At 37.0% G+C, this 22,890-nt stretch overlaps 1 protein-coding gene across 1 annotated transcript in view; it reads right to left on the bottom strand.

The window, feature by feature from the left end:
• Positions 1–22,890, bottom strand: part of LOC107728598 (calcium-dependent secretion activator 1-like) — a 111,552-nt gene that overhangs the window by 23,238 nt on the left and 65,424 nt on the right. Inside the window, exons 16-27 of the mRNA XM_016538825.1 lie at positions 22,323–22,459; positions 22,014–22,201; positions 16,433–16,544; positions 15,822–16,017; positions 11,612–11,641; positions 9,025–9,131; positions 8,268–8,297; positions 7,073–7,081; positions 5,758–5,820; positions 5,213–5,369; positions 1,322–1,463; positions 483–635 (exon numbers count right to left, since the gene is read on the bottom strand). Of these exons, the coding sequence (XP_016394311.1) occupies positions 483–635; positions 1,322–1,463; positions 5,213–5,369; positions 5,758–5,820; positions 7,073–7,081; positions 8,268–8,297; positions 9,025–9,131; positions 11,612–11,641; positions 15,822–16,017; positions 16,433–16,544; positions 22,014–22,201; positions 22,323–22,459 (1,324 nt within the window). The remainder of the gene's footprint in view (positions 1–482; positions 636–1,321; positions 1,464–5,212; positions 5,370–5,757; positions 5,821–7,072; positions 7,082–8,267; positions 8,298–9,024; positions 9,132–11,611; positions 11,642–15,821; positions 16,018–16,432; positions 16,545–22,013; positions 22,202–22,322; positions 22,460–22,890) is intronic.

Here is a 22,890-nt window from a genome sequence, read left to right as displayed (position 1 = left end):
TAAGTGAGATTCTGGCCTCTTGCACAGCATATGTTTATCTAAAGCAGAATTTCAAAGCTTCTGTTTGTGTTTATTGTCTTTTATGTGCATTATGACACATGACAATGATCAGAAACAAAGTAAATCAACAACAGATTGTGTTAAGCTGTAAAAAAAATATTTAATTTAGTTGTGAAATTCTTATCGGAAACACATAGAAATGTTCTGGAGCGATCTGTGGTTGAACTATTGGCTCAACAAAAAAAAAAAATATATATATATATGTATACTGTATATATATATAATGTAATATGTTAGATGTTCCATAATATCATTTTAGAAATTCTGAAGTCCTCAATTGCAAAGACTTTCCACATGAAAACTTATACCTACAATTGATCTGGGGTGAATTCGAATTGGAATTCAGTATAAAATAAAGACAATATGTTCATGCTAAGGCCACGCATGCATGTATTAGAATCCGGTACAGACTCAGTACACACTCAGTATCAGATAAACCCGGTATCCAGTTGGGGGTGGAAAAGCTAGGCATTTGCATTGGTGGCAGATTAACTGACACTGGTAGATTTGGTACTTTAGGCATTTGTAGATTCACATTTGGTAGGCTGACACTGGGCAGATTACTTGTTAAACTCCTGTGGAAAAGGAAAAAAAAAACACAGAAAAAAGAATGCACTGATGTTGATGCACAAAAGAAAGTGTGGGTGATACAGAAACAGCATTATGTACAGTATGTTTAGAGCACAAGATGAAGAATTAATTCAGAGATATGATGGTGTTGTAGAGAAGAGAAGTGCACATGAGAAGTAGTGAATCACATCATCACCACTTTGGCTCTGGGTTTTACGAGAAAACACACACTTTTGTTTCTGCTGAAGTGCAGATTGTTGACTCAATTAGCATTAACATTCTTACAGTCACACACTTTGTCTTCCAGTATGTTGCTTTGTCGAGTGATTCCAAGTTATTCTGATGACTGGTATATTTGGGAATCATGTAAGATTGTTTTTCAAGTTCAACAAGCAGGGCTGGTTTGGACTGTAAGAAAATTAGGGCTAGTTAAAGAAGAAAAAAAAACCTTCATCTTGAAAATAATTACTTTTAAGCTGTTAAAAACAAATAGACGTGCTAAAAAAGATTCAGGAAAACAAAAAGACACAAAACACATTGTGAAACCTTTTTCAGTCTGTTGGTATCTATTTAGCTGTTTCTGAACACAAGAAGACTGCGGAAGGCCATGCATGCATTTTTATTTTTTTATAACTGTACTGAATTAACATCTTCATCATAAACGTTTAAAATGAAAACGTGTTTTGCTTACTTGACAGGTTCCCAAGACTCTCGTTCAAATCCTCTGTGTATGGACTGAGCTATGGAGGACTCCATTAGATCCACATACCTCACCACCAGAGGGGCAAACAGGTCTTGCAGGTGCTTATGAAACTTCCCATTACATAGATTATCTGAAACAGCGAAAACGAAAAGTGGGAAAGAGAGAAAGAACAGAATGAATGATTGCTGACATCTAGTAGTAACAGCAGACAATGTGTGACTAAGCAAATCTGAAAAATTAAGGTGGCAAAACACTGAAGTGTTATGGCACTTTCAACAGGATACATGCTGTGGTAAGGCCTGACAATTTTTGTTAATTTCAGGAGATCAAACTAAATATTATATGAGTGATTTTTGATTTATCGTATTGGTTGCAATTTTTGCAACCCTTTCATTAAAATTTGGGACATGTCTAGATGCTGTTTAAACTCTGATGTTTGGATTGGATAATTTTTAGCAAAAGAAAAAAAAAAGTAGTAAACACAAAAATAAAATAAAACAACAAAAAAGGCCCAAGTAGTCAGTGGCAAACTTTCTAATTTTTTAAAAAATGATTTCTTTAGGATCCAGTGACACTTAAGTGAAGAGAATTGAAGACTGAAGAAAGTCTACTGTATTGGTGGAAACATGCATTTTTTAGCATGTAATGACTAAGCATAGGAGTCATAGCATCTCTATTTCTCTCACTTCGCTCTCTCACTATCTCTCTTGTTGTACTCAAGGTCGATCATTCGCAGTAGGTGCCATGTTTGTTTGCTTCCCTGATTGCTCTGTTCCAATTAGCCACTTGAGCGGCGGTGGTTGTACACTTGACTGTGTTTGTCCGCGAGCAAGTGGCCGGGGCAGTGGGGTCTCCCAGGCTCCTCTGTTTTAGACCTCATTAGCAGCAAGAATAGCTTCTGCTTTAGCGCCTGTCTGGTGTTAAGGCTGTTTCATGCCTAGCTCAGTGCTACAGGCACAGGACGATACTGACCTTCCATGCTGAATGTCCTGTTCCACAGATGTAGTGCACGCTGTAGGCTGTCGCTCGATGGTGTTTGTTTGTGTTTGTGTTTATGCGAGTGTGCTTGTGTGTGAGGAGGCCAGAGGGAGGTGATATGTGTCTCTGTGTTGTAGCGAGGAGTAATATGTGTGTGGGTTTACGGGGAACTACATGGGGCTAGATTGGGGAACTAGATGAAACTAGATTGTGTTTAACCCTGTTAAGCTTATTGGAACTTTAGACAAAATATAATTAATTTTAAAAGTTTGCATTTGTGTTTTTTTAAGTATCATATTTATTGCATCAAGCTTTTATGGCTCATATATGATATATTGAGAATATGGAGCTAATACTCAAAAAAGAAGAAAAAACTCAGAGGTCCAAACTGAGCAAAAATATGCAATTTGGAGATGATTTTTAAAAAGACCAGTAAGTGTTCTTCTTGAAATATTACTAACAATGCAAAATATTTTACATTTATGTTATAAAATCAGCAAAGATTGTGCAGGAAAAAGACACATGAATCGACATGAAGGCGGATATTTTCAGAATTACACTAAAAGGCTTTTTACTTGCTAAAAAAATTTGAAGCATCAATCAGATGACAGAAGGATGTACAATGTCTTGATCATGTTTATAATTTAGAGCCCTTGAAAATAAGATGGATAAGAAGGTCTTTCTCTGCTGGAATGCTGAAAAACAGACCATGTATATAAAAGACCTTTACTCCCTTCTTTAAAATGACGTGACATGTGGCCAAGTATGGTGACCCATGCTCGGAATTAGTGCTCTGCATTTATCCCATCCAAATGTGCAGCAGTGAACACACATCCGGAGCAGTGGGCAGCCATTTTTTGCTGCGGCGCCCGGGGAGCAGTTGGGGGGTCGGTGCCTTGCTCAAGGGCACCTCAGTCGTGGTATTGAAGGTGGAAGAGAGCGCTGTACATTCACTCCCCCCACCTACAATCCCTGCCGGTACGAGACTCGAACCCGCAACCTTTGGGTTACGAGTCCGACTCTCTAACCATTAGGCCATGACTTCCCCACACGAAGTCAAGAATAATTCAATTTTTTTAATTTAAGATATTAATTCTAAGACACAATCTCTCATAGATGAAGAGGAAGAGACAGAAGAACAAAAATAAACAAATACAAACAAAAAGCAAGCTAACAAACAAATAAATACCAAGCATGTGAATGTAAGGGAAACAATATTCAAAAATAAAATACAATTTAAATATACTTTAAAAAGGAAAAGGCTGTTAAATTGTTTATTTTATACATAGTATACACTCTTGATTTCTCAAGCTCTCCCAGAAGAAAAAGCAATCCAATATCAAGAATAGGTTACCAGACAACAACCTGTCAAGCTGTGCAAAGAATGCCACTAGGATAATTAGTCAACTGCAGCCCATGGCAGTGTGGCTTTAGCACCATGGACAGCACCCCATTGACTTCAGTTCATTAGAGACGTGATAAGGCCTTGAGCAAACTCTTTACATTCAATGTGTTGGAAGGAACTGCCTGAAGAGCTCAGAGACAGAATTGTGGCAAGGCACAGATCTGGCCAAGGTTACAAAAAACTTTCTGCTGCACTTAAGGTTCCTAAGAGCACGGTGGCCTCCATAATCCTTAAATGGAAGACGTTTGGGATGACCAGAACCCTTCCTAGAGCTGGCCGTCTGGCCAAACTGAGCTATCGGGGGAGAAGAGCCTTGGTGAGAGAGGTAAAGAAGAACCCAAAGATCACTGTGGCTGAGCTCCAGAGATGCAGTCGGGAGATGGGAGAAAGTTGTAGAAAGTCAACCATCACTGCAGCCCTCCACCAGTCGGGGCTTTATGGCAGAGTGGCCCGACGGAAGCCTCTCCTCAGTGGAAGACACATGAAAGCCCGCATGGAGTTTGCTAAAAAAACACCTGAAGGACTCCAAGATGGTGAGAAATAAGATTCTCTGGTCTGATGAGACCAAGATATAACTTTTTGGCCTTAATTCTAAGCGGTATGTGTGGAGAAAACCAGGCACCTGTCCAATACAGTCCCAACAGTGAAGCATGGTGGTGGCAGCATCATGCTGTGGGGGTGTTTTTCAGCTGCAGGGACAGGACGACTGGTTGCAATTGAGGGAAAGATGAATGCGGCCAAGTACAGGGATATCCTGGATGAAAACCTTCTCCAGAGTGCTCAGGACCTCATACTGGGCCGAAGGTTTACCTTCCAAGAAGACAATGACCCTAAGCACACAGCTAAAATAACGAAGGAGTGGCTTCACAACAACTCTGTGACTGTTCTTGAATGGCCCAGCCAGAGCCCTGACTTAAACCCAGTTGAGCATCTCTGGAGAGACCTAAAAATGGCTGTCCACCAACGTTTACCATCCAACCTGACAGAACTGGAGAGGATCTGCAAGGAGGAATGGCAGAGGATCCCCAAATCCAGGTGTGAATAACTTGTTGCATCTTTCCCAAAAAGGCTCATGGCTGTATTAGATCAAAAGGGTGCTTCTACTAAATACTGCGCAAAGGGTCTGAATACTTAGGACCATGTGATATTTCCGTTTTTCTTTTTTAATAAATCTGCAAAGATGTCAACAATTCTGTGTTTTTCTGTCAATATGGGGTGCTGTGTGTACATTAATGAGGAAAAAAAATTAACTTAAATGATTTTAGCAAATGGCTGCAATATAACAAAGAGTGAAAAATTTAAGGGGGTCTGAATACTTTCCGTACCCACTGTATATTAATTAAAATAAATTCTTGAATGTTTGAAAGAATGTTTCTGGCAGTATATGAGACACATATGGTGTCAATAGAAATGACCTTGTATTTAAACTACAATATTCATTTGATAAGGCATAAAATATGTGGACCTTTCCAGAAAAGATCATTGCAAATACTCACAGTCAATGCGCAGGAAGTCATTGAGCAACTGAAAGAGAGGGAAGCTGTCCCAGCTGTCTGGTGGTTGGACCTCCAGTGCCGCGTCCATGTCCACAGCATATAGAGACAGAAACGTCTCGGCATGTTCAACCATCAGGTCTGACCACCAAGCAAATGCCTGCAGCGAGAGAAAGAGAAACCGAGGCAACACAAGTACCTGTCAAGCTGTGCAAAGAATGCCACTAGGATAATTAGTCAACTGCAGCCCATGGCAGTGTGGCTTTAGCACCATGGACAGCACCCCATTGACTTCAGTTCATTAGAGACGTGATAAGGCCTTGAGCAAACTCTTTACATTCAATGTGTTGGTACGACCCCCTGCAGGGTTTGCTATTTGGCCCTTAATTCTTCTATATTGTCTCTTAAAGCTCCGCTTTGTTGCAATTTGTAACTTATTGCAGGCATGCAACATCACAAATATGCAAATAGTATGGACTGTAGATATGACAATTTCCAATTTCATTCATTTCATTTATTCGTTTATGATAACCATGATTATTGTCCACAGCATATAGAGACAGAAACGTCTCGGCATGTTCAACCATCAGGTCTGACCACCAAGCAAATGCCTGCAGCGAGAGAAAGAGAAACCGAGGCAACACAAGAGCCAGAAAAAAGGGGGAAATGAAATCAAAAATAAAATTAGCCTTGTAATATAAAGACATACACTCAAGTTTAGTCCTTTCTCTTATATGTAAGGGCATGACAGTCCACAGATCTATAAAAATTAAACTGAAACAGTTTTGAGATTAATGCTAGACTCTCCAGTAATGCAATTTTTCATCTTTGTGTCTGTGGCGTGTCATGAGCTTATCTCATGCATTAAAACTCTCATGCTACTCCGTCCTCTAAAAAGCATAGCTAATGTCTAATTCACATACATTGATTTATATTTAAAGTATATCCTTTATTTACTTTCCATTTTGCAGATGTGAAGTCCATGCACAGGAATTTAAGCCTTTGTAACAAACAAATTCCCAGCATGCAGCAGCAGCATTGATTAGCAGCACAATCTCAGTAATTATTAGCATTGTTTCTCTGTTCAAAACAAAATCATTTTAAATACACTCCTAAACATAAAAGTTATTTATTGGCGTTGTTGGTTCCATGAAGACCTTTAACATCCATGAAACATTTACATTGCACAAAAGGTTCTTTATAATAATAAAAAAGTTCAGAAAAAAGGTTATTTCTATTGCATATATATTTTTAAGATTGCAATTATGTCTTCTGTATATGAGATTCCTCTGCTGCTGATCAAACCGCGCTGCTGTGTGTAACACATCTGGCCTGTAGATATGCATCAAGCGTGTTAGACAAATGAAAAGTTAATGTAGATCATGGCTTCCTCTCCTTTAAAAAGGCATGCTGTTGTCACTGACCACTCAAACAAATTTTCATACCAGTATTTTTGAGACCAGTTTTTTTCCTTGCAACATCTCTCCCAAAAAACACAGATAAGTGCATTTGTTACACAGTTTTATATTTGTTGTCAGAGCAGGTAAGTGAAGCTAGCAGACCAAACCAAGCTGAAAAACACAAAACAGAGGAGAGTTTGGAGATTATTGGGGTTGTGCAAGGGTGAAAATGAGACCAGAGGTTTTTTGGGGTGTCTGCTTCCACAGGTGAAGCACTGTCCCCTTGTGCTTGTGGAAACAAGCAACTTGCTCAATGCTCCACAGCGACAGCTGACCAGGGGAAGGATGGGGTGTCCAGGCAGAGATGGGGAGGACGAAATTAGGGGGAAAAGGTGGAAATCCCTCCATCCATGGTACAGCGGCTGCGACATGCACATGGAGGGGGACTCTATGGTCTACATACCTCTTTACCCTGTCCAACGTTTTCCAGCCAACAAACAAGTCATGAAAAACAGTGAGAGTTACGTGAGATTTTCTTCGCTCTGTGTTTTGGATTGAGTACTTGATTATCATAAATTCTTCAGCATTAAAGGGCTTTAAATTGCAATTGGAAAACAATGTGAAAACAGTTAAGAATGATTGACAGTGATCTTGATCAAAAGGAAGCAAACAAACACAAGAAATAATGTTTAATAATTCAATCATTCTTATGCTTAAGACAGTTTGGTACGCTTGTAAAGATTCTAGGTTTTGACGTGGAATTGTCACTGATGGCTTAAAAATTACATGATATATATGTATGTCCATCAATTTATCAAATGTATTAAATTATTTTGTGCATGTACATGATGCACATTTACATTTGAACATGCAATTTTAAGGGCATGATAAATGACTGGACTATGTAAAATACCATAAACAATCCCATGCACTTTAGTGGACATATTTATTTAAAATGATTTTATGTGCTTAAAGGGATAAGCCACCCAAAAGTGAATAATTCTGGTGAGTAAAGTATGACTATGTTGTTCCAAACCTGTAGCCATTTCTGTAGGCAGATATTTTGACTAATCTTTTTGTTTATATAATTAGAGTCAGTGTGGTCCCAACCAACATTGGACCCAACTGATTTTCATTGTATGGACTACAAACAAATAAACAGACAGACAGACAAAAAAAGACATAATTCAAAATATCCTCTTTTTGTTCTTAATGAATTTTGGGTGAACTATTCCTTTAATGGTTTAATGAACCTGGTACTAGAAGTGTAAATGGAATTTACAAAAGAAAACAAAAAAGACAGAGTAATAGACTTGAAATAAACTGAAATGATGATGAACAACTTAGCACAGCTGTAGTAATTTTGTCCATTGACTATGATGCCTTCAAACTGGAATGTACTCAGTCAATGTGACAGTAATTTCAGTTCAGTTCTATCTACCTATCTATCTATCTATCTATCTATCTAGTTCTGAATTTAACTCTTTAATTAACTTAGAATGAGCTGAACTGAAATTAAATAAATCCACCCTGCAGATGCCTGACTCCTGATTTGCTATGCCCATGTAAAGCCTCTTCCAGGGCAGGCCAGATCATGAGACTGGCATGCTAGAGCAGGGTATGCCACTGATGACAGAAAAAAATAAAAAATACTGTACCGCCTGACCTCCCGTACTTGGGTGTGTAGCCTGCGGAGCACATAATTTAAAAACACAAAAACACACATATGTGACCCTGGACCACAAAACTAGTCTTAAGTCGCTGGGGTATATTTGTAGCAATAGCCAATGAAACATTGTATGGGTCAAAATTATCGATTTTTCTTTTATGCCAAAAATCATTAGGATATTAAATAAAGATCATGTTCCATGAAGATATTGTGTAAATCTCCTACTGTAAATATATCAAAACTTAATTTTTGATTAGTAATATGCATTGCTAAGAACTTCATTTGGACAACTTTAAAGGCGATTTTCTCAGTATTTTGATTTTTTTTGCACCCTCAGATTCCAGAGTTTCAAATAGTTGTATCTCAACCAAATATTGTACTATCCTAACAAACCATACACCAATGGAAAGCTTATTTATTCAACTTTCAGATGCGGTATAAATCTCAATTTTAAAAAATTGACCCTTATGACTGGTTTGTGGTCCAGGGTCACATATATTCTGCTGTTGTCTGTGAGATGATGACGGCTGCTCTAATGGGGAATGTCATCTAAATAGAGCTAGCAGCCATTGAGGACCCTTTTTTTTTGTTTTTTAATATTATTATTATTGAAAACATTTGAAGTTGCTCTGAGGTCTTATTATTGAATCAGCATTGTTTGTTTTCACATAACTATGCCCCTGACATATTTCTTTTCATCCTTGTATATTTAAGCATGTCTACCACGTAATGTCTGGCACACTCACTTCAGCATGATGTTCTTCATTCTGCTGGAGCACCTCTATGACCAGCTCGGCCAGACGGAGCGTGTCCTCAAGCTTTTTGGCAGGTGTGACTAAGCGCCCTACATTTTCTGAGGCACAAAGGTACAACAGTTAATACAGACATACAAATACAAGCACACAGAAAACACTGGACTTTCCTCAGCCTGTCTGATGCCTAAAGTAAACTGCATTTCACTTCATGTGATTTTAAACTTAATATGTACTGTCTGCAAAGCAGAAAAATACATTATGTTTTAACAGTGAATTAAATAGTATTTAATTTAAATCCTTTTCCGAGGACTCACTTCATAAGCATATCTGCTATGAAGACAACAAATTTAGATGATAATTAAAATTACAGAGTAGGTAAGAGATGGGTAAAGTTCAGAATTATGTCTAAATTTTCATTTGAATTTCATAAATGTTCTCTCTGGAAAAAAAAAAACTGACTTGATGAACCACAAATTAGCTGCTGCATGTATCAACTCTGCTGTCTTAGTTAACGATTTAGCATAATCTTGACACTCTGTCAACACTCAGCTCTGTAGACACGAACCATAATGAGTCAATAAAGAGCAACGCAAGTTTAATGAGTCAAACCAAGGAACTGAGGGAAAAGAAAGGATAAAAACGACAACAAATATGTTATAGTCATCATGCATAATGTTCAGCACATGCAGGAATTTATGTCATCTCATTTCCTACCTCTCTCTGTCAATACAAGCTGGCAGCACCTCTCTCTTAAACATGTCCTATTTCAATGTACCCTTCATTGTCTATCTCATCTGTCATTATATGACATGGAGAACGACAGGAGTTCATTTAAATATAAGAGTATGAAATTAAAGAAATCATATACCAGTTTATAGTGGACTGTTGTGAAAATGGAAATATATTCAATGGTCTTAAGCATGACGAATACACACAATATAAAGCAAATTGTTTATTGCTTTTGGTTAAGGATGGGATTGTAAAGTAAAGAGACATTTATGAGACCATGGTGTATGGATACATGTTTTATACTGTAGCTCATAATGCTGAGAGGGTGTGTTTATGTGATGATTTAGACAACCTAACTGATTTTTGTTTGTGTAGCTGCTGTTGGTTTTGAACAAAGATTTGTTTGCGCTGTCAGTTTTTGAGATCTTTCAGCATTGTCTTTTTTTGACTGTGGTAAATGTGGCACTTTGATGGAGGAACACAAAGACAGAGGAACTAGGAAGTGAAGTCATTTGCTGTGTGACAAATGTCAAAACAATTAACATCATTTTGAAGAGTCACACCCCCTCTCAGTCAACAGTGCTTTCATCACTAAACACAAAGCACACGCCCCTTAAATGTGAATTAACCCTCTGACCTTTCATCTAATTGTATCTCAGTCATCTTTAGCTCCTTCAGTAGGACTGAAGACTTTCACAAAATATAATATCCGTGGCCTTTTAAAGGGTTACTGTCCATGCAGGGACGACATGTCATGTACTAGCGCAAAATCAGGTATTTCAATTGCGATGAACAGCATTTTGACATTTGGATTATTTTTCAAAAGCATCCAAAAAGACTTAGACATTTTGAAATACCCGATTTCCCTAATTCAAGACATGAATGGAGGGTTTCTAAAACAATCCATGACATACTGTACTTTGTAGATTAACTATATGTATTTTTTTGATATTTTTGTTAAGGTTTCAGAAACCACACACAGACTCCGTCATGTCACCATATTTACTCTAATGGAAAATCAGCAATATGATATGAACTGAAAAAAAATCATTAACAGTGCATCAGTATTGCTATTTGACCCATTAGAGATTTTTCTGTAACACTTTACACTAAGGTTCAATTTGTAAGCATTAGCCTTAAGTAATATATATATAAACAAGCAATGAACTGTTTTACAACATTTATTAATCTTGGTTAATGCTAATTGATAGACACACAGTTAACATTTAATGTTTTGAAATAATAATGTTATAAAATAACATTAGTAAATGTTCTGTGAACAAACATGAATAATGAAACGTGTATCGTGTAGTAGTATATTTATATACAATATATATTTTTAATATATAATAAATGTAATAATCTAACCTAGATTGATAAATGCTGTAAAAAAAAAAGGTATTCATTGCAAGTTGATGATATCTAATGCATTAACTAATGTTAAAGAATTGAATCTTATAGTAAAGTGTTACTTTAATCACGCACTTGGTGCAGAGAGAGTATCACTTTAATTGTAATTAACATAGGCAAATTATTATTATTTATTTATTTCGATTTTTGGAAGTTTAAGAATTAAAGAAATACTCACTCTGCATGTTCCATAGACTGGTAATGTATTTATAAAGCGCTTACCAGCTCATGGAAAATGCATCTACATTAAGATGCAATGTTTAGGAGAGTGCAAAGTGTAGGAGACATTTTCATAACGTTGTCCCAACATTCCCATGGTTCCCTTTACGTCTGCTTAACTTGCCATGTGAATGCTGTGAGCTGGTTATGTTTAGAGCTCGGGGAGGGTGAGGGGCTGTCTTAAAATGAATTTAATAGTAAGTCAGACAAAAGATGTCACCTGCATCCTTCTGATCCCTCTGAGATTTCTCTACTAAAAAGAAAGAAAGAGAAAAAGAAAGGAAGAGGGAAGGGAGAAAGAAGGGGAAAGAGAAAAGGGAGAAGGGATAAGCTTTCATTTTGTTTCAGATGTGAGATCTGATCGGGAAGTAGAAAGAGAAGGACAGAAGAAGACAGAAAGAGGCGTTCAAGGACAGGGCTGTCTAAACAGTGAAAGACCCGTGATCCACTCTATCATTCCATGAGAGACTGTGTGAAAGAAACTCTAACGGAGTGGTTGTTTTAGGTTGAAAAACAAACCTTTTTTAAACAGGGGTGTAAAAATACAGCGTCAAAAGCAAAACATACTTGAGTGAAAATAAAAAGGCTTCCACAATTATCAGAGTTTAGTAAAAAAAATATTAAAATTGCTTTAAATTTAGCACAGTGACCACTAGCTAACTAAATGCATTAATAAACAATTATTAACTGCTTGAAAGGCCATTTTGTGGTGACTGCTGATCTCTTCAAAAACAAGAATAACCACATAAAAAATTAATTCTGTTGGCTGTTTTTAAATTAAATTAAACATTTAAAATTGTATCCAACAAGGAAGCATTTATCAAAAGTGAAAATAAAGAATTTTAACTTTTGAACTTTCTATACAAGGAAATGCAGAAAAACTGGACCAAGATTCCTAAAAAAAAATAATAAGCTGCACAAAAATTTAAGCCACACAGACCTGTGACCAGACTTTCTACTTTTTACTATTTTGTTTAGATATTCAGAGTATAAAGCATTTTTTCCCTCAGTATACGTACAGTACTTCAGTAAAGCAGAAATTCCTGTGTAGTAATAAAGTACAATTACTCAAGTACTTTACACCCCTGCTTTTACAATTTTAGACCAGAAACATGTCTGAAATCAAGTTTGACCCAAGACAGAAACAATAAACCAAATCACAGACAGAAAAACAGTGAAGACGCACAGTGATAAGCTGTTGGAGTGGATTACAGACAAAAAAAAAAAACGATTGAAACACAATGTGTCTGAAAACCGCGTCAGAATCCCTGTTTTGTTCCTGGGTTGGGAGATAATGTCAATTATTTTTGTTCACTCTGTACCTGACCAATACTGTAAACCTGGGACACATCGATAAACGGAAAGAGGTGGGGAGGGGTGACTTACACAAAAGCAAAGTAAAAATGCATTCAAGTCACAAACAGAAAGAATAAGCAGAAAACAGAAAGAACAGCTGCCACACTGACTCAGTTGGACGGGATGGTCTGATCAAAGCGACAGGAAGACCTGTGGCAGAATCACTCAACCTAAGATGCAAGTGACAAACTCAAAGAAAAAGGCAAGCAGGCTGCAAGCAAGAGAAGAGGATGGTGCCGGTCAGGGCATGAGGGAATAACTGTTTGTGAAAGTGCTCGAGAACGAAAAAACGAGAAAAGAAAAGAAAAAGAGGGGTGGCGGAAGTGATGGAGTGGCTCCAGATGAGCAGGGTACTCACGAATGGTTAAATCCATCACTTGTGACGCCAAACAGAAGACAGGATGCTCATACATTTCTCTCTTTTTCCCTATAAAAGAGGATCAGGGCATGCAAGAGCAAGGGGTCAGAGGAGAAAGAGAGAGAAAGAAGCACAACGGCTGCATGTGCCATAAGGGGCTTTTGACCAAATTTAGTGGCATGGAAAGTTGCCTGGCAGGGTTGGCAAAAAGCCTAGTAACTGATCTACTGCATCTCAAAATTATTAGTGATCAATCAGTCCTGATATGATCTGTAGGTCAGTATGCATGAAGACTTAAAGCTCTATGAAACGCACAAAGATTTAAAACTCTATAAACTCCCTCAACTCAAGTCTTAAACATATTATTGGATCCCACTTAATACTAGGTGGCCTTAACTACTATGTACTTACATTTAAGTTAATCATTTGATACAATGCACTTATTGTGTACATACATGTTTTACATTGTACTTATATTTAAAAAAATACCTGCATGTAATTACATCTGTAATTAATTTATGCAATTACATTTATAATTACAATGTTGACCCATCCCTTACATCTTAACCAACCATTAAACCTACCCATACCACCAAACCTGTCCCTAACCTTACCAGTATCCCACCTCAATAGCAGCAAAAGCCATCTGCAAAACAATATGAACACAATAAATACATTGTACTTCTTTTTGGTGTAAGTACATAGTAGTTAAGACCACTTAATATAAAGTGGGACCTATTATTGTAACAATTTGTCACTATTGTTTATTTGGAAGGAAGGTCATTCATTTTTATTCAAATATAGACTACCAGTCAAAAGTTTGGAATAATTAAAATATTGTATGTTTTTGAAAGAAGTTGCTTATCCTCACCAAGGCTCCATTAATGATTTTGATCAAAAATACTGTAAAAACAGTAATATTGCGAAATAATTCATTTAAAATGCCTGTTTTCTATTATAATATATTATAAAATGCAATTTATTCCTGTGATGGCGAAGCTGAGCCCTTTTTCCAGTCTTCGGTGTCACATGATCCTTCAGAAATCAATTCTAATGTTCTGATTAGATCTGCCTAATTATTAATAATGGTTCTAGTAATGATCTGCTCAATTATTAATAATGGTTCTTATTATTTTCAGTGTTGAAAACAGCTTTTTCTGCTCAATATTTTTGTGAAAACCATGATATTTGTTTATGATTTTTCATGAAATGTTCAAATGAACAGCATTTTCTTGAAATAGAAATCTTTTGTAACATTTTAAATTTATTTACTGTTACTTTTAAACAGTTTTATGTGTCCTTACAAACGTATTTTTTTATTTTTTTATAAGATAATTGTTTCAAAAACATTTATTCCAAACCTTTGATGGATAGTGCATGAACTATTTTCAGAATGACAAACATTGCACTGGACTCATTGTAAATAGTTTTGGTGAAAAAAAAAAACTTTTGGTTTAGTCACTTCAGACTTGCAGTTTTTAGTTATTCTGTTGATTTCCACCATTAGCCTTGCTTTGAATCCAGCTGAACGTCTTAGTCTCTGGAAAGACTTGTGAGTGTGTTGCAAGCTATTGGTTAGTTTGGGTTAGTACAAAAGTCACATTCAGTTTAGTGGTCAGCAATCAATAGGGAACAACATCGACATCATTTGGCAAACAGATACTAAGGGCTTCTCCTTCAGTATCTGCAGTGCCAAGTCATATTTCTTCATGAACATGGACAGTCATTGAAAATTATTTAGAAAAGGAAATATATTAAAAAAAAACATTCCAGACAAAAATAAAAACACTTGTCCTGTAAACATGGCCATTATTTGACATCAAAGACCACCTGTGTGTAAGCCACAGTTTAGCTGTCCATGCCTATGAAAGAAACCGTCTCACTTGCAACACACAAATGTGTGTTGCTTGAGTGGGCAATCCAGCTTTGCACTGTATATTGGCTTCTCAAACTGGCTCAACAAGAGAGGGCTCCAAATAAGAAGAAAAGCCAATAAACAAGAGGAAAGCGCAGAGGGAGGGAGCAGAGAGAGATAAAGAGATGGAAGGAGAAAGAAAGAGGAAAAAAGACACAAAGAAAGCTAGTAAATAGGCAGCAATTCTGCAATAAACATATGAAGCAGGGGGGCTGGAAAGGTGATGAAGAGCTGGAAAGGAAAAGTGTATTTGTTGCTGTACAGTACTTCTAGCCCTAAAAGCTAAACCACAGGAAAGATGCAACCATCCACAGAGGGCAGCAAGAAACCACTGAGCAGAACAATATGGCACTGAGGCCAGGGTTTGAGAGGGGGAATTGAATGCATTTTTACTCTATAATCAGCTAGAAAGAGCTAAAACAAACCTGGACCAACAAGACCTTTTAAAAACATTATTATTATTAATATTATAAATAAATTATATACATATATACAATTACTATCTGGGTACATACTACAGGACAATTATCTCAAGTGTCTTAGAAGACTAGTAGAGATAAGACAACATAAAAAGCCATTACACACACCAACAGTTAATTATTGCTCCATTGTAAGCATTCCTTTTATGAAAAAAAAAAATCAACTGTGGCATTTCAGCATTGCCTCCATGGAATACTGGTTAGTTGAGCATCACTGTTGTTAAGCAGTGTTTCTACGAGAGGAATATGTCAAGTGCTATATTACTGATAACAGAGCAGAGAGGAGAAGAAACTCTGCAAAACTGGTTTATGTGCCTCCTACCTTCCACCTTGGCGTATTCTGAGAGACGCTGGTAGTTCACTAAAGCTGCCTGCTCCAGACATTTACGGACCACTGTCTTCACCTCGTCTTGAGGTGCGGGTGTCACAATGTCCTTCATTAAGACCTGCAAAACCAAATTAGAAATTAGATGCATATTTACTTTAGCTTGTAGGTCTTTTTTACTTTGTGTCATATGCTTTTTCAATACATACACACACACACACACACACACACACACACACACGTGCATACATACATAATATATATGTACAGTCAAACCAAAGATTATTCAGACACCAGATATAATTTTTGATATTTTTTACTAGTGGGTGCAGGACACTATAGTTCATTTATGTAAAGTGAGGATAGCAAAATAAAGTAAACTGTGATATATTACACCCAAAAATTCTTCATACAGTGGACTACCAGTAAAACGGATAAAAATTTGGGACCAAAAATTATTCAGACACTTTGACCTGACCATGTTTTGCTTAAGTGTTTTTTCTTTAATTGCTAATGCAACCTCTTTACACCACAGACTGAACAAAATTAAGCACTGATTGGTAATCGGTTTACCTAAATTGGTATTATCTGATGCTGTGTAGACTGACAGTGATGTACCTGAAGTGTGTGATCTGGTTTTCGAGCAGTACGCGCAGTCGTTCTTTGATCTCCTCGAACCGTTCCTTCTCTTCTACTGTGACAGTACCGATTCCATCAGGCCTGAGGCGAAACACGCACAAATGAATGCAACTGCTTGTCTCATTAGGGTAACAAGGGTCACAGATACAAACACAGGGTCCCAAAACAGGCAAGACGCATGACTTTTATACAAGCACTATAAATAATTTTCTATTCATCCTCTTTAAAAGGTATGTGTTAATGAGAGATTCAGACAAACTGCTCAACTTTTTAATTAACCACATATATTATTAAAGAGAAAGAGGAAAAAAGTGAGAATATGACACTACTTTTATCTTCTGAAAGAGCCCCAGCTCTTTATTTGAGTGTATTTACATATGCATACATGTTCATACCTGTAAATGCTCTGGGGTAAATTCACTTTTGCAAGTATTTGTGAGCAAAAACCTCATGTAAATTAAGTAATAGTTATTGCTACTTGCCTGGTGCAATTTATGTGACATTTCTGTCGACCACAGGAAAAAAAAAAGATTTAAAAGAGACATTTGCATACATTTTCTAGTGATATCTGCCCAGACTCTTTCAACAATATATGCAACTGCACTGTGCATTATGAGCGGGTGCAATTCCTAGTGTGTATGTCTAAATGTGAGTTTGTGTGTGTGTGTCATCCCCTCCTCAGGCAAGGCTTTTTGGAAGGGCCTAAACTCCCCCCTCCCTGTCCGTGGTCAAATAAAGAGTCCTCCGCAATACAAAGACACTACAAATTACCACAGCCCCCTGCTACTAGCACTGAGGTGTTCAACCTCTCACCACATACACACTCACAGGTTTCTTATTGTGACTCTATAACAGAAAGAGGGAGGCTGTGGGAAACAGTTCACCTGATATGTCTAGTGGCACTAAGATGTATAAGTTCTGACACAGTTTAACTCTGAGTTCTTGTCATATTTTATTACCATTTTCTAAACGATAGCGAATAAACTGTGATAATATGAGAAATGTTGAAGGTGTCTGAATAAATTTTGGTTTGACTGTATATCATAAAATTATGCAAAAAAAAACAAAAAAAACAAAAGTGTGTGGGAAAATATTACCCTCTCAAGCAGTGACAGCGTAGCTTTTAAGGCTCCTTCTGGGCGTCCAAATGGAAAACAATACCTTTAGAGAGAAAATTTTAAAACTGTTTAAAACTGTTTAAAACATTGAGACATTATACATTCCCATTTAAATTTGTTAGAAAAAAAATATCCTGTTTCATCACTATATCCAGTCATCACACAATTAGTTTCACGCAACATTTACATATACACTGCCCGATTCCATCAGGCCTGAGGCGAAACACGCACAAATGAATGCAACTGCTTGTCTCATTAGGGTAACAAGGGTCACAGATACAAACACAGGGTCCCAAAACAGGCAAGACGCATGACTTTTATACAAGCACTATAAATAATTTTCTATTCATCCTCTTTAAAAGGTATGTGTTAATGAGAGATTCAGACAAACTGCTCAACTTTTTAATTAACCACATATATTATTAAAGAGAAAGAGGAAAAAAGTGAGAATATGACACTACTTTTATCTTCTGAAAGAGCCCCAGCTCTTTATTTGAGTGTATTTACATATGCATACATGTTCATACCTGTAAATGCTCTGGGGTAAATTCACTTTTGCAAGTATTTGTGAGCAAAAACCTCATGTAAATTAAGTAATAGTTATTGCTACTTGCCTGGTGCAATTTATGTGACATTTCTGTCGACCACAGGAAAAAAAAAAGATTTAAAAGAGACATTTGCATACATTTTCTAGTGATATCTGCCCAGACTCTTTCAACAATATATGCAACTGCACTGTGCATTATGAGCGGGTGCAATTCCTAGTGTGTATGTCTAAATGTGAGTTTGTGTGTGTGTGTCATCCCCTCCTCAGGCAAGGCTTTTTGGAAGGGCCTAAACTCCCCCCTCCCTGTCCGTGGTCAAATAAAGAGTCCTCCGCAATACAAAGACACTACAAATTACCACAGCCCCCTGCTACTAGCACTGAGGTGTTCAACCTCTCACCACATACACACTCACAGGTTTCTTATTGTGACTCTATAACAGAAAGAGGGAGGCTGTGGGAAACAGTTCACCTGATATGTCTAGTGGCACTCCTAAGCTTATTAGCCAAATTACCATGATGCCCATTATCATTTCTTGTTTTATAAACACACAGAAATTTAAAATACTTATTTTAAGATGCTGATATCCATGCAACTGATGCTAAATTGTCAAACCTAATCGATTTTACCATCATACTAGACATCTACACCTCTCACTATCTCTCACATCTAGCTGACGTGTACAACAGTGGAAGCTTTTAAGGTATTTTTGTGAACAAGAAGGGGCGACCCGGTTGCCAACCTCCCTCTGAAAACCCCCACCAAGCGATGGACCCCGTCTGGTGTGACAGCCGTGGTGGTCCCCCCTGAAATCCCTGCCCCTCCTCCTTTGCTTTTCCCCGCTGTCCTTCAGCGTGCGCTGGGCTGACATGGGGAGCGGACTGACGAGGAGCGTGTCATGTCTCCTGCTCCTCAAACTGCTGTCACGACGACCCGCGCCTCCACTGTCACATACACTCTGCTCACAGCCCTCTTTCCGTCTACCATGTCACAAACGATAAGGAGCCTGGCCCTTTAGTCACATTCTGCATAAGAGTGTGCGTGTTTGTGTTTTAAACTGCGTGCAGGTGACATACGTCGGTTGTGAGTGTGTTTCAGTTCTAGCTGTGTCACAACAAAACTGATGGATAAAAGACGGACCAGCAGAAAAAAATCCTTTCTCTCTGCGTGTCAGAAAAACCGAAGAAAAACAAAACACACAACAAAAAATAAAACAAAAACAAAGCAAAACTAAAGAAAAACAAAACACACAACAAAAAATAAAACAAAAACAAAGCAAAACTAAAGAAAAACAAAACACACAACAAAGCAAAACTAAAAAAAAACAAAACACACAACAAAACATAAAACGAAAACAAAGCAAAACTAAAAAAAACTAAACACAACAAAAAACTAAACAAAAACAAAGAAAAACTAAAGAAAAACAAACACAACAAAGCAAAACTAAAGAAAAACAAAACACACAAAAAAATAAATCAAAAACAAAGCAAAACTAAAGAAACAAAACACAACTACTAAAGCCAAACAAAACACAAAAAAACTAAAAACAAAACTTAACAAAAACACACAACCCAAAAAACAAAACACAAAAAAACACATAAAACAAAAACCAAAACACACAAAAATTAAACAAAACTACAAAAACAAAAACAGATTCCAATGTCCAAAAAACATGTTTTTTGGACACTGGACCATGGTAATATTACCATTTATTTATTATTTTTTTGCACATGTACCATGACATTTATGCCATTTCACCTTTTAGTAACACTACACGGCATCATGAATATTTATAATAGTGTATTATGAGACTAATATGGCTATCCAGATATGGTAATGGCACAGTAGTTTGATGTCAAACAACATTAGAGATCCACAGTCACTATCTGTAACACTTGTAGATTATTTGGCTTTAAATATATATCAGTATACAAGTCCAATGCCAAGAGGTTCAGGTTGAGGGCCATGTCAGTTATAAAGAGCGTGGTTGGCTGGACGTGAGGTTTTGGCACAAGTAGACAAGCTGGAGTGAGGCCTTGGACAGTTTGGAAAGAGAGGTGGAGAGAGAGAGCGATGACCTGTCATCCTGTCAGCCATGACCTTAAGGCACCATCCATAGTGTCCCTCATCTCTCTCTCTTTACCCTGCATGTTTCTCACTGGTTCGACACATGTCTATCACGTTCTGTTTCCCTGCCTCACCCTCACTTTTCTCTCTCTTCCTCACACAGATACACATTCACACATAAAGAGACCAGACTGAAAATATTTTAAGTTGTTTTCTTAGAAAATAATTCCTAGGTGGTGATTCAATATTAAAACAATTCTGAAATTTTATAAAATAATAAATTGAAAAATTAATCATATACAATAACAGTACAAATATAAAAAAGAAAATTATATACATTTAATTAAAATATAATTAAAAAAAGGTCAGAATGTGTATAAAATTGCTACTTTGCACGTTCACATATAATAAATGACTACAATTACACACAATGGAACGAGTAATCTCTCACACAGAAGAAAGAAGAAATTCAACTTAATTGCAGTCTTCCCTAACGTACATCCCCCAGTTTCATAGGTTAAGGGCGGGACGCTAATCCACACCCAAAAGAGGGGGTTGCATTAACATTCTCACCTTCTGGGGCCTGTGAGCACCTGCGACTTAGACTCTCTTTTTCTCCAGACCTCTATGATTTTGTTCTCTTTTTTAGAGGGGGTCAAGGGCTCAGGGGGGGAGGGAAACAGAGAACTAAGCAGCTCGGTCTCTGACATGGGCCATTTTAGTAGCTCATTCAGTCTTTGGCTTCGTATCCCACACACACACACACACACACACACACACACACACATGCATTCACAAAGGTGCACATTCACAAAGGTTATCAGAAGATGGTGTGAGGGTAAGTGAGAAATAAAAGAAGAAGAGAAATTATATAAATCATGCAAGTAATAATAACCATGAGAATAAAATGATAGATTCAGACAAAAGTAAGACGAAAAGACATGAAAAACATTCAGAAATAAGAAATTTGAATGTTTCACAAGAATACAATAAAAGTATATTTATATACTTATATAATATATAGTCCATTATATTCTGTTTAGAAATTAGCCACATGCTAAAGGAATCAGGACTTATCATTTAAAATGTACAAAATGGTGACTATACAAAGCTTGTTTGTTTGATAATTCATTCATTCTTTCAAATTATTTTGTGTAGAATTTTTAAAATGTTTAATAAATATGTAATAATTACGTACAACATTTAAATGCATATTTTAATATAAACTTACATTATATAATTTTTTTATTACATATGTTGTATGTATTTTAAATAAATAATATGTATATCTCGAATAAATATACCTCAAAAAACACTGAAAACACTCAAAATAACTGCAAAACGGAAGCTTGTTTAAAGAGTAGTTACAGAGTTTGAGGACTCCTGCAAACCAGGTAATGAGGCAACTTGAGCTTCTTGTAAAAGCAGTGAAACTACTGTTGGATTCTGGGAGAGAAGCATTATCACCTGTGACCAACCACAAAGCTTTCAGGAGAAAGAATGGGGTTTCTATGAAACACAGGAGAATGAGTCCTTTGGCTGCCAAAAGAGAGTTTGTGCTTTTACTTTACCTCTGTTTCTGCCCATGTGTGGAAAGTGGATGTATGGAGAGATAAAAAGGCAGGACAGTGAAGACGGATGGAGTGATTTTAGTGGGAGGAGAAAAGACAGAACTTCAGGTGAGAGTAGGATGAAAGACAAAGAGAAAGCATGAGAGATAAATGATTGGATAATTAATGTGGTTACAAATGAGAATGAAATGAAGTGGGTGTTAAAGAGACAGAGTGAGAAAGAGATAAAGAGTGTGAGATCAGCGGTACCTGTTGCCGTGCACGTGGGAGGCACAGAAGGCGTAGCTGTAGTGCAGTAGCGTGGGGTCGATCATGGACCCTTTCTCTGCCCTCTCCAGCAGGTCATTCAGGTAACACAGGTGCCTGTGACACCCTCGCACTCCGTACCTGGCGCAGTACTCATCAAATACAAACACCTGACCTGGACTGAACCAACCCTGAGGAGCACAATCAGACACAAAAGTGCAGTTTCAGTAGTGCAAATGTGATTATACATGATAATATAAATAGGACAGCTATAGCCCTAACTGAATAAAACTGAATTGAAAGCTGGGTTACCAAGCAGGAGTATGAATCGTTGAGCCTGTGATCCAGTGTCAACCGCTGAACCATCTCAAACAGCGAAGAATGGTCAAAATTGCAGGGGTTCGCGGAGATGAACTCATCCATTCCATGTTTCTGTGCTCGGTCTGCATCTGTGTGCATGCGTGCACGTTAACGTATGGCGATAGAGACACATAAAACATACACATCTCAAAGTCACAGGACGACAGGAGCACACACTCTTTAGAGAGAGGTCTGTAATCTGAGTCAGATGTCAGCCTAAAAAGTGTCACTGTCAACTTGCATTACTGTGTAAATTCAATCCAAGGTGCATTACAAGCAATGCTCAAAGTGCAAGATAAAAACAAAAGCAGATACTCAAGTTAAATAAATATATAAGCAATATATTTATTTAATAATAATAATAATAATAACATATGCATGTAAATAATATGTAAAAAATTTTTATACAGTTTAAAACAAAAAATGTTATATTTTGAGGCACATTTCAACAAAGAAATTTTTATATTAATTGTTTTTACTCAGCAACAACAACAGCATACGGTTTACTCATAATATATAT

This window comes from Sinocyclocheilus rhinocerous, unplaced genomic scaffold, assembly GCF_001515625.1.
Source record: "Sinocyclocheilus rhinocerous isolate Xijiao unplaced genomic scaffold, SAMN03320098_v1.1 scaffold757, whole genome shotgun sequence".
In the NCBI taxonomy this organism is placed as follows: Eukaryota; Metazoa; Chordata; class Actinopteri; order Cypriniformes; family Cyprinidae; genus Sinocyclocheilus; species Sinocyclocheilus rhinocerous.
The sequence above is the reverse complement of the archived record's forward strand: the minus strand, read 5'-3'. Positions and strand labels throughout refer to the sequence as shown.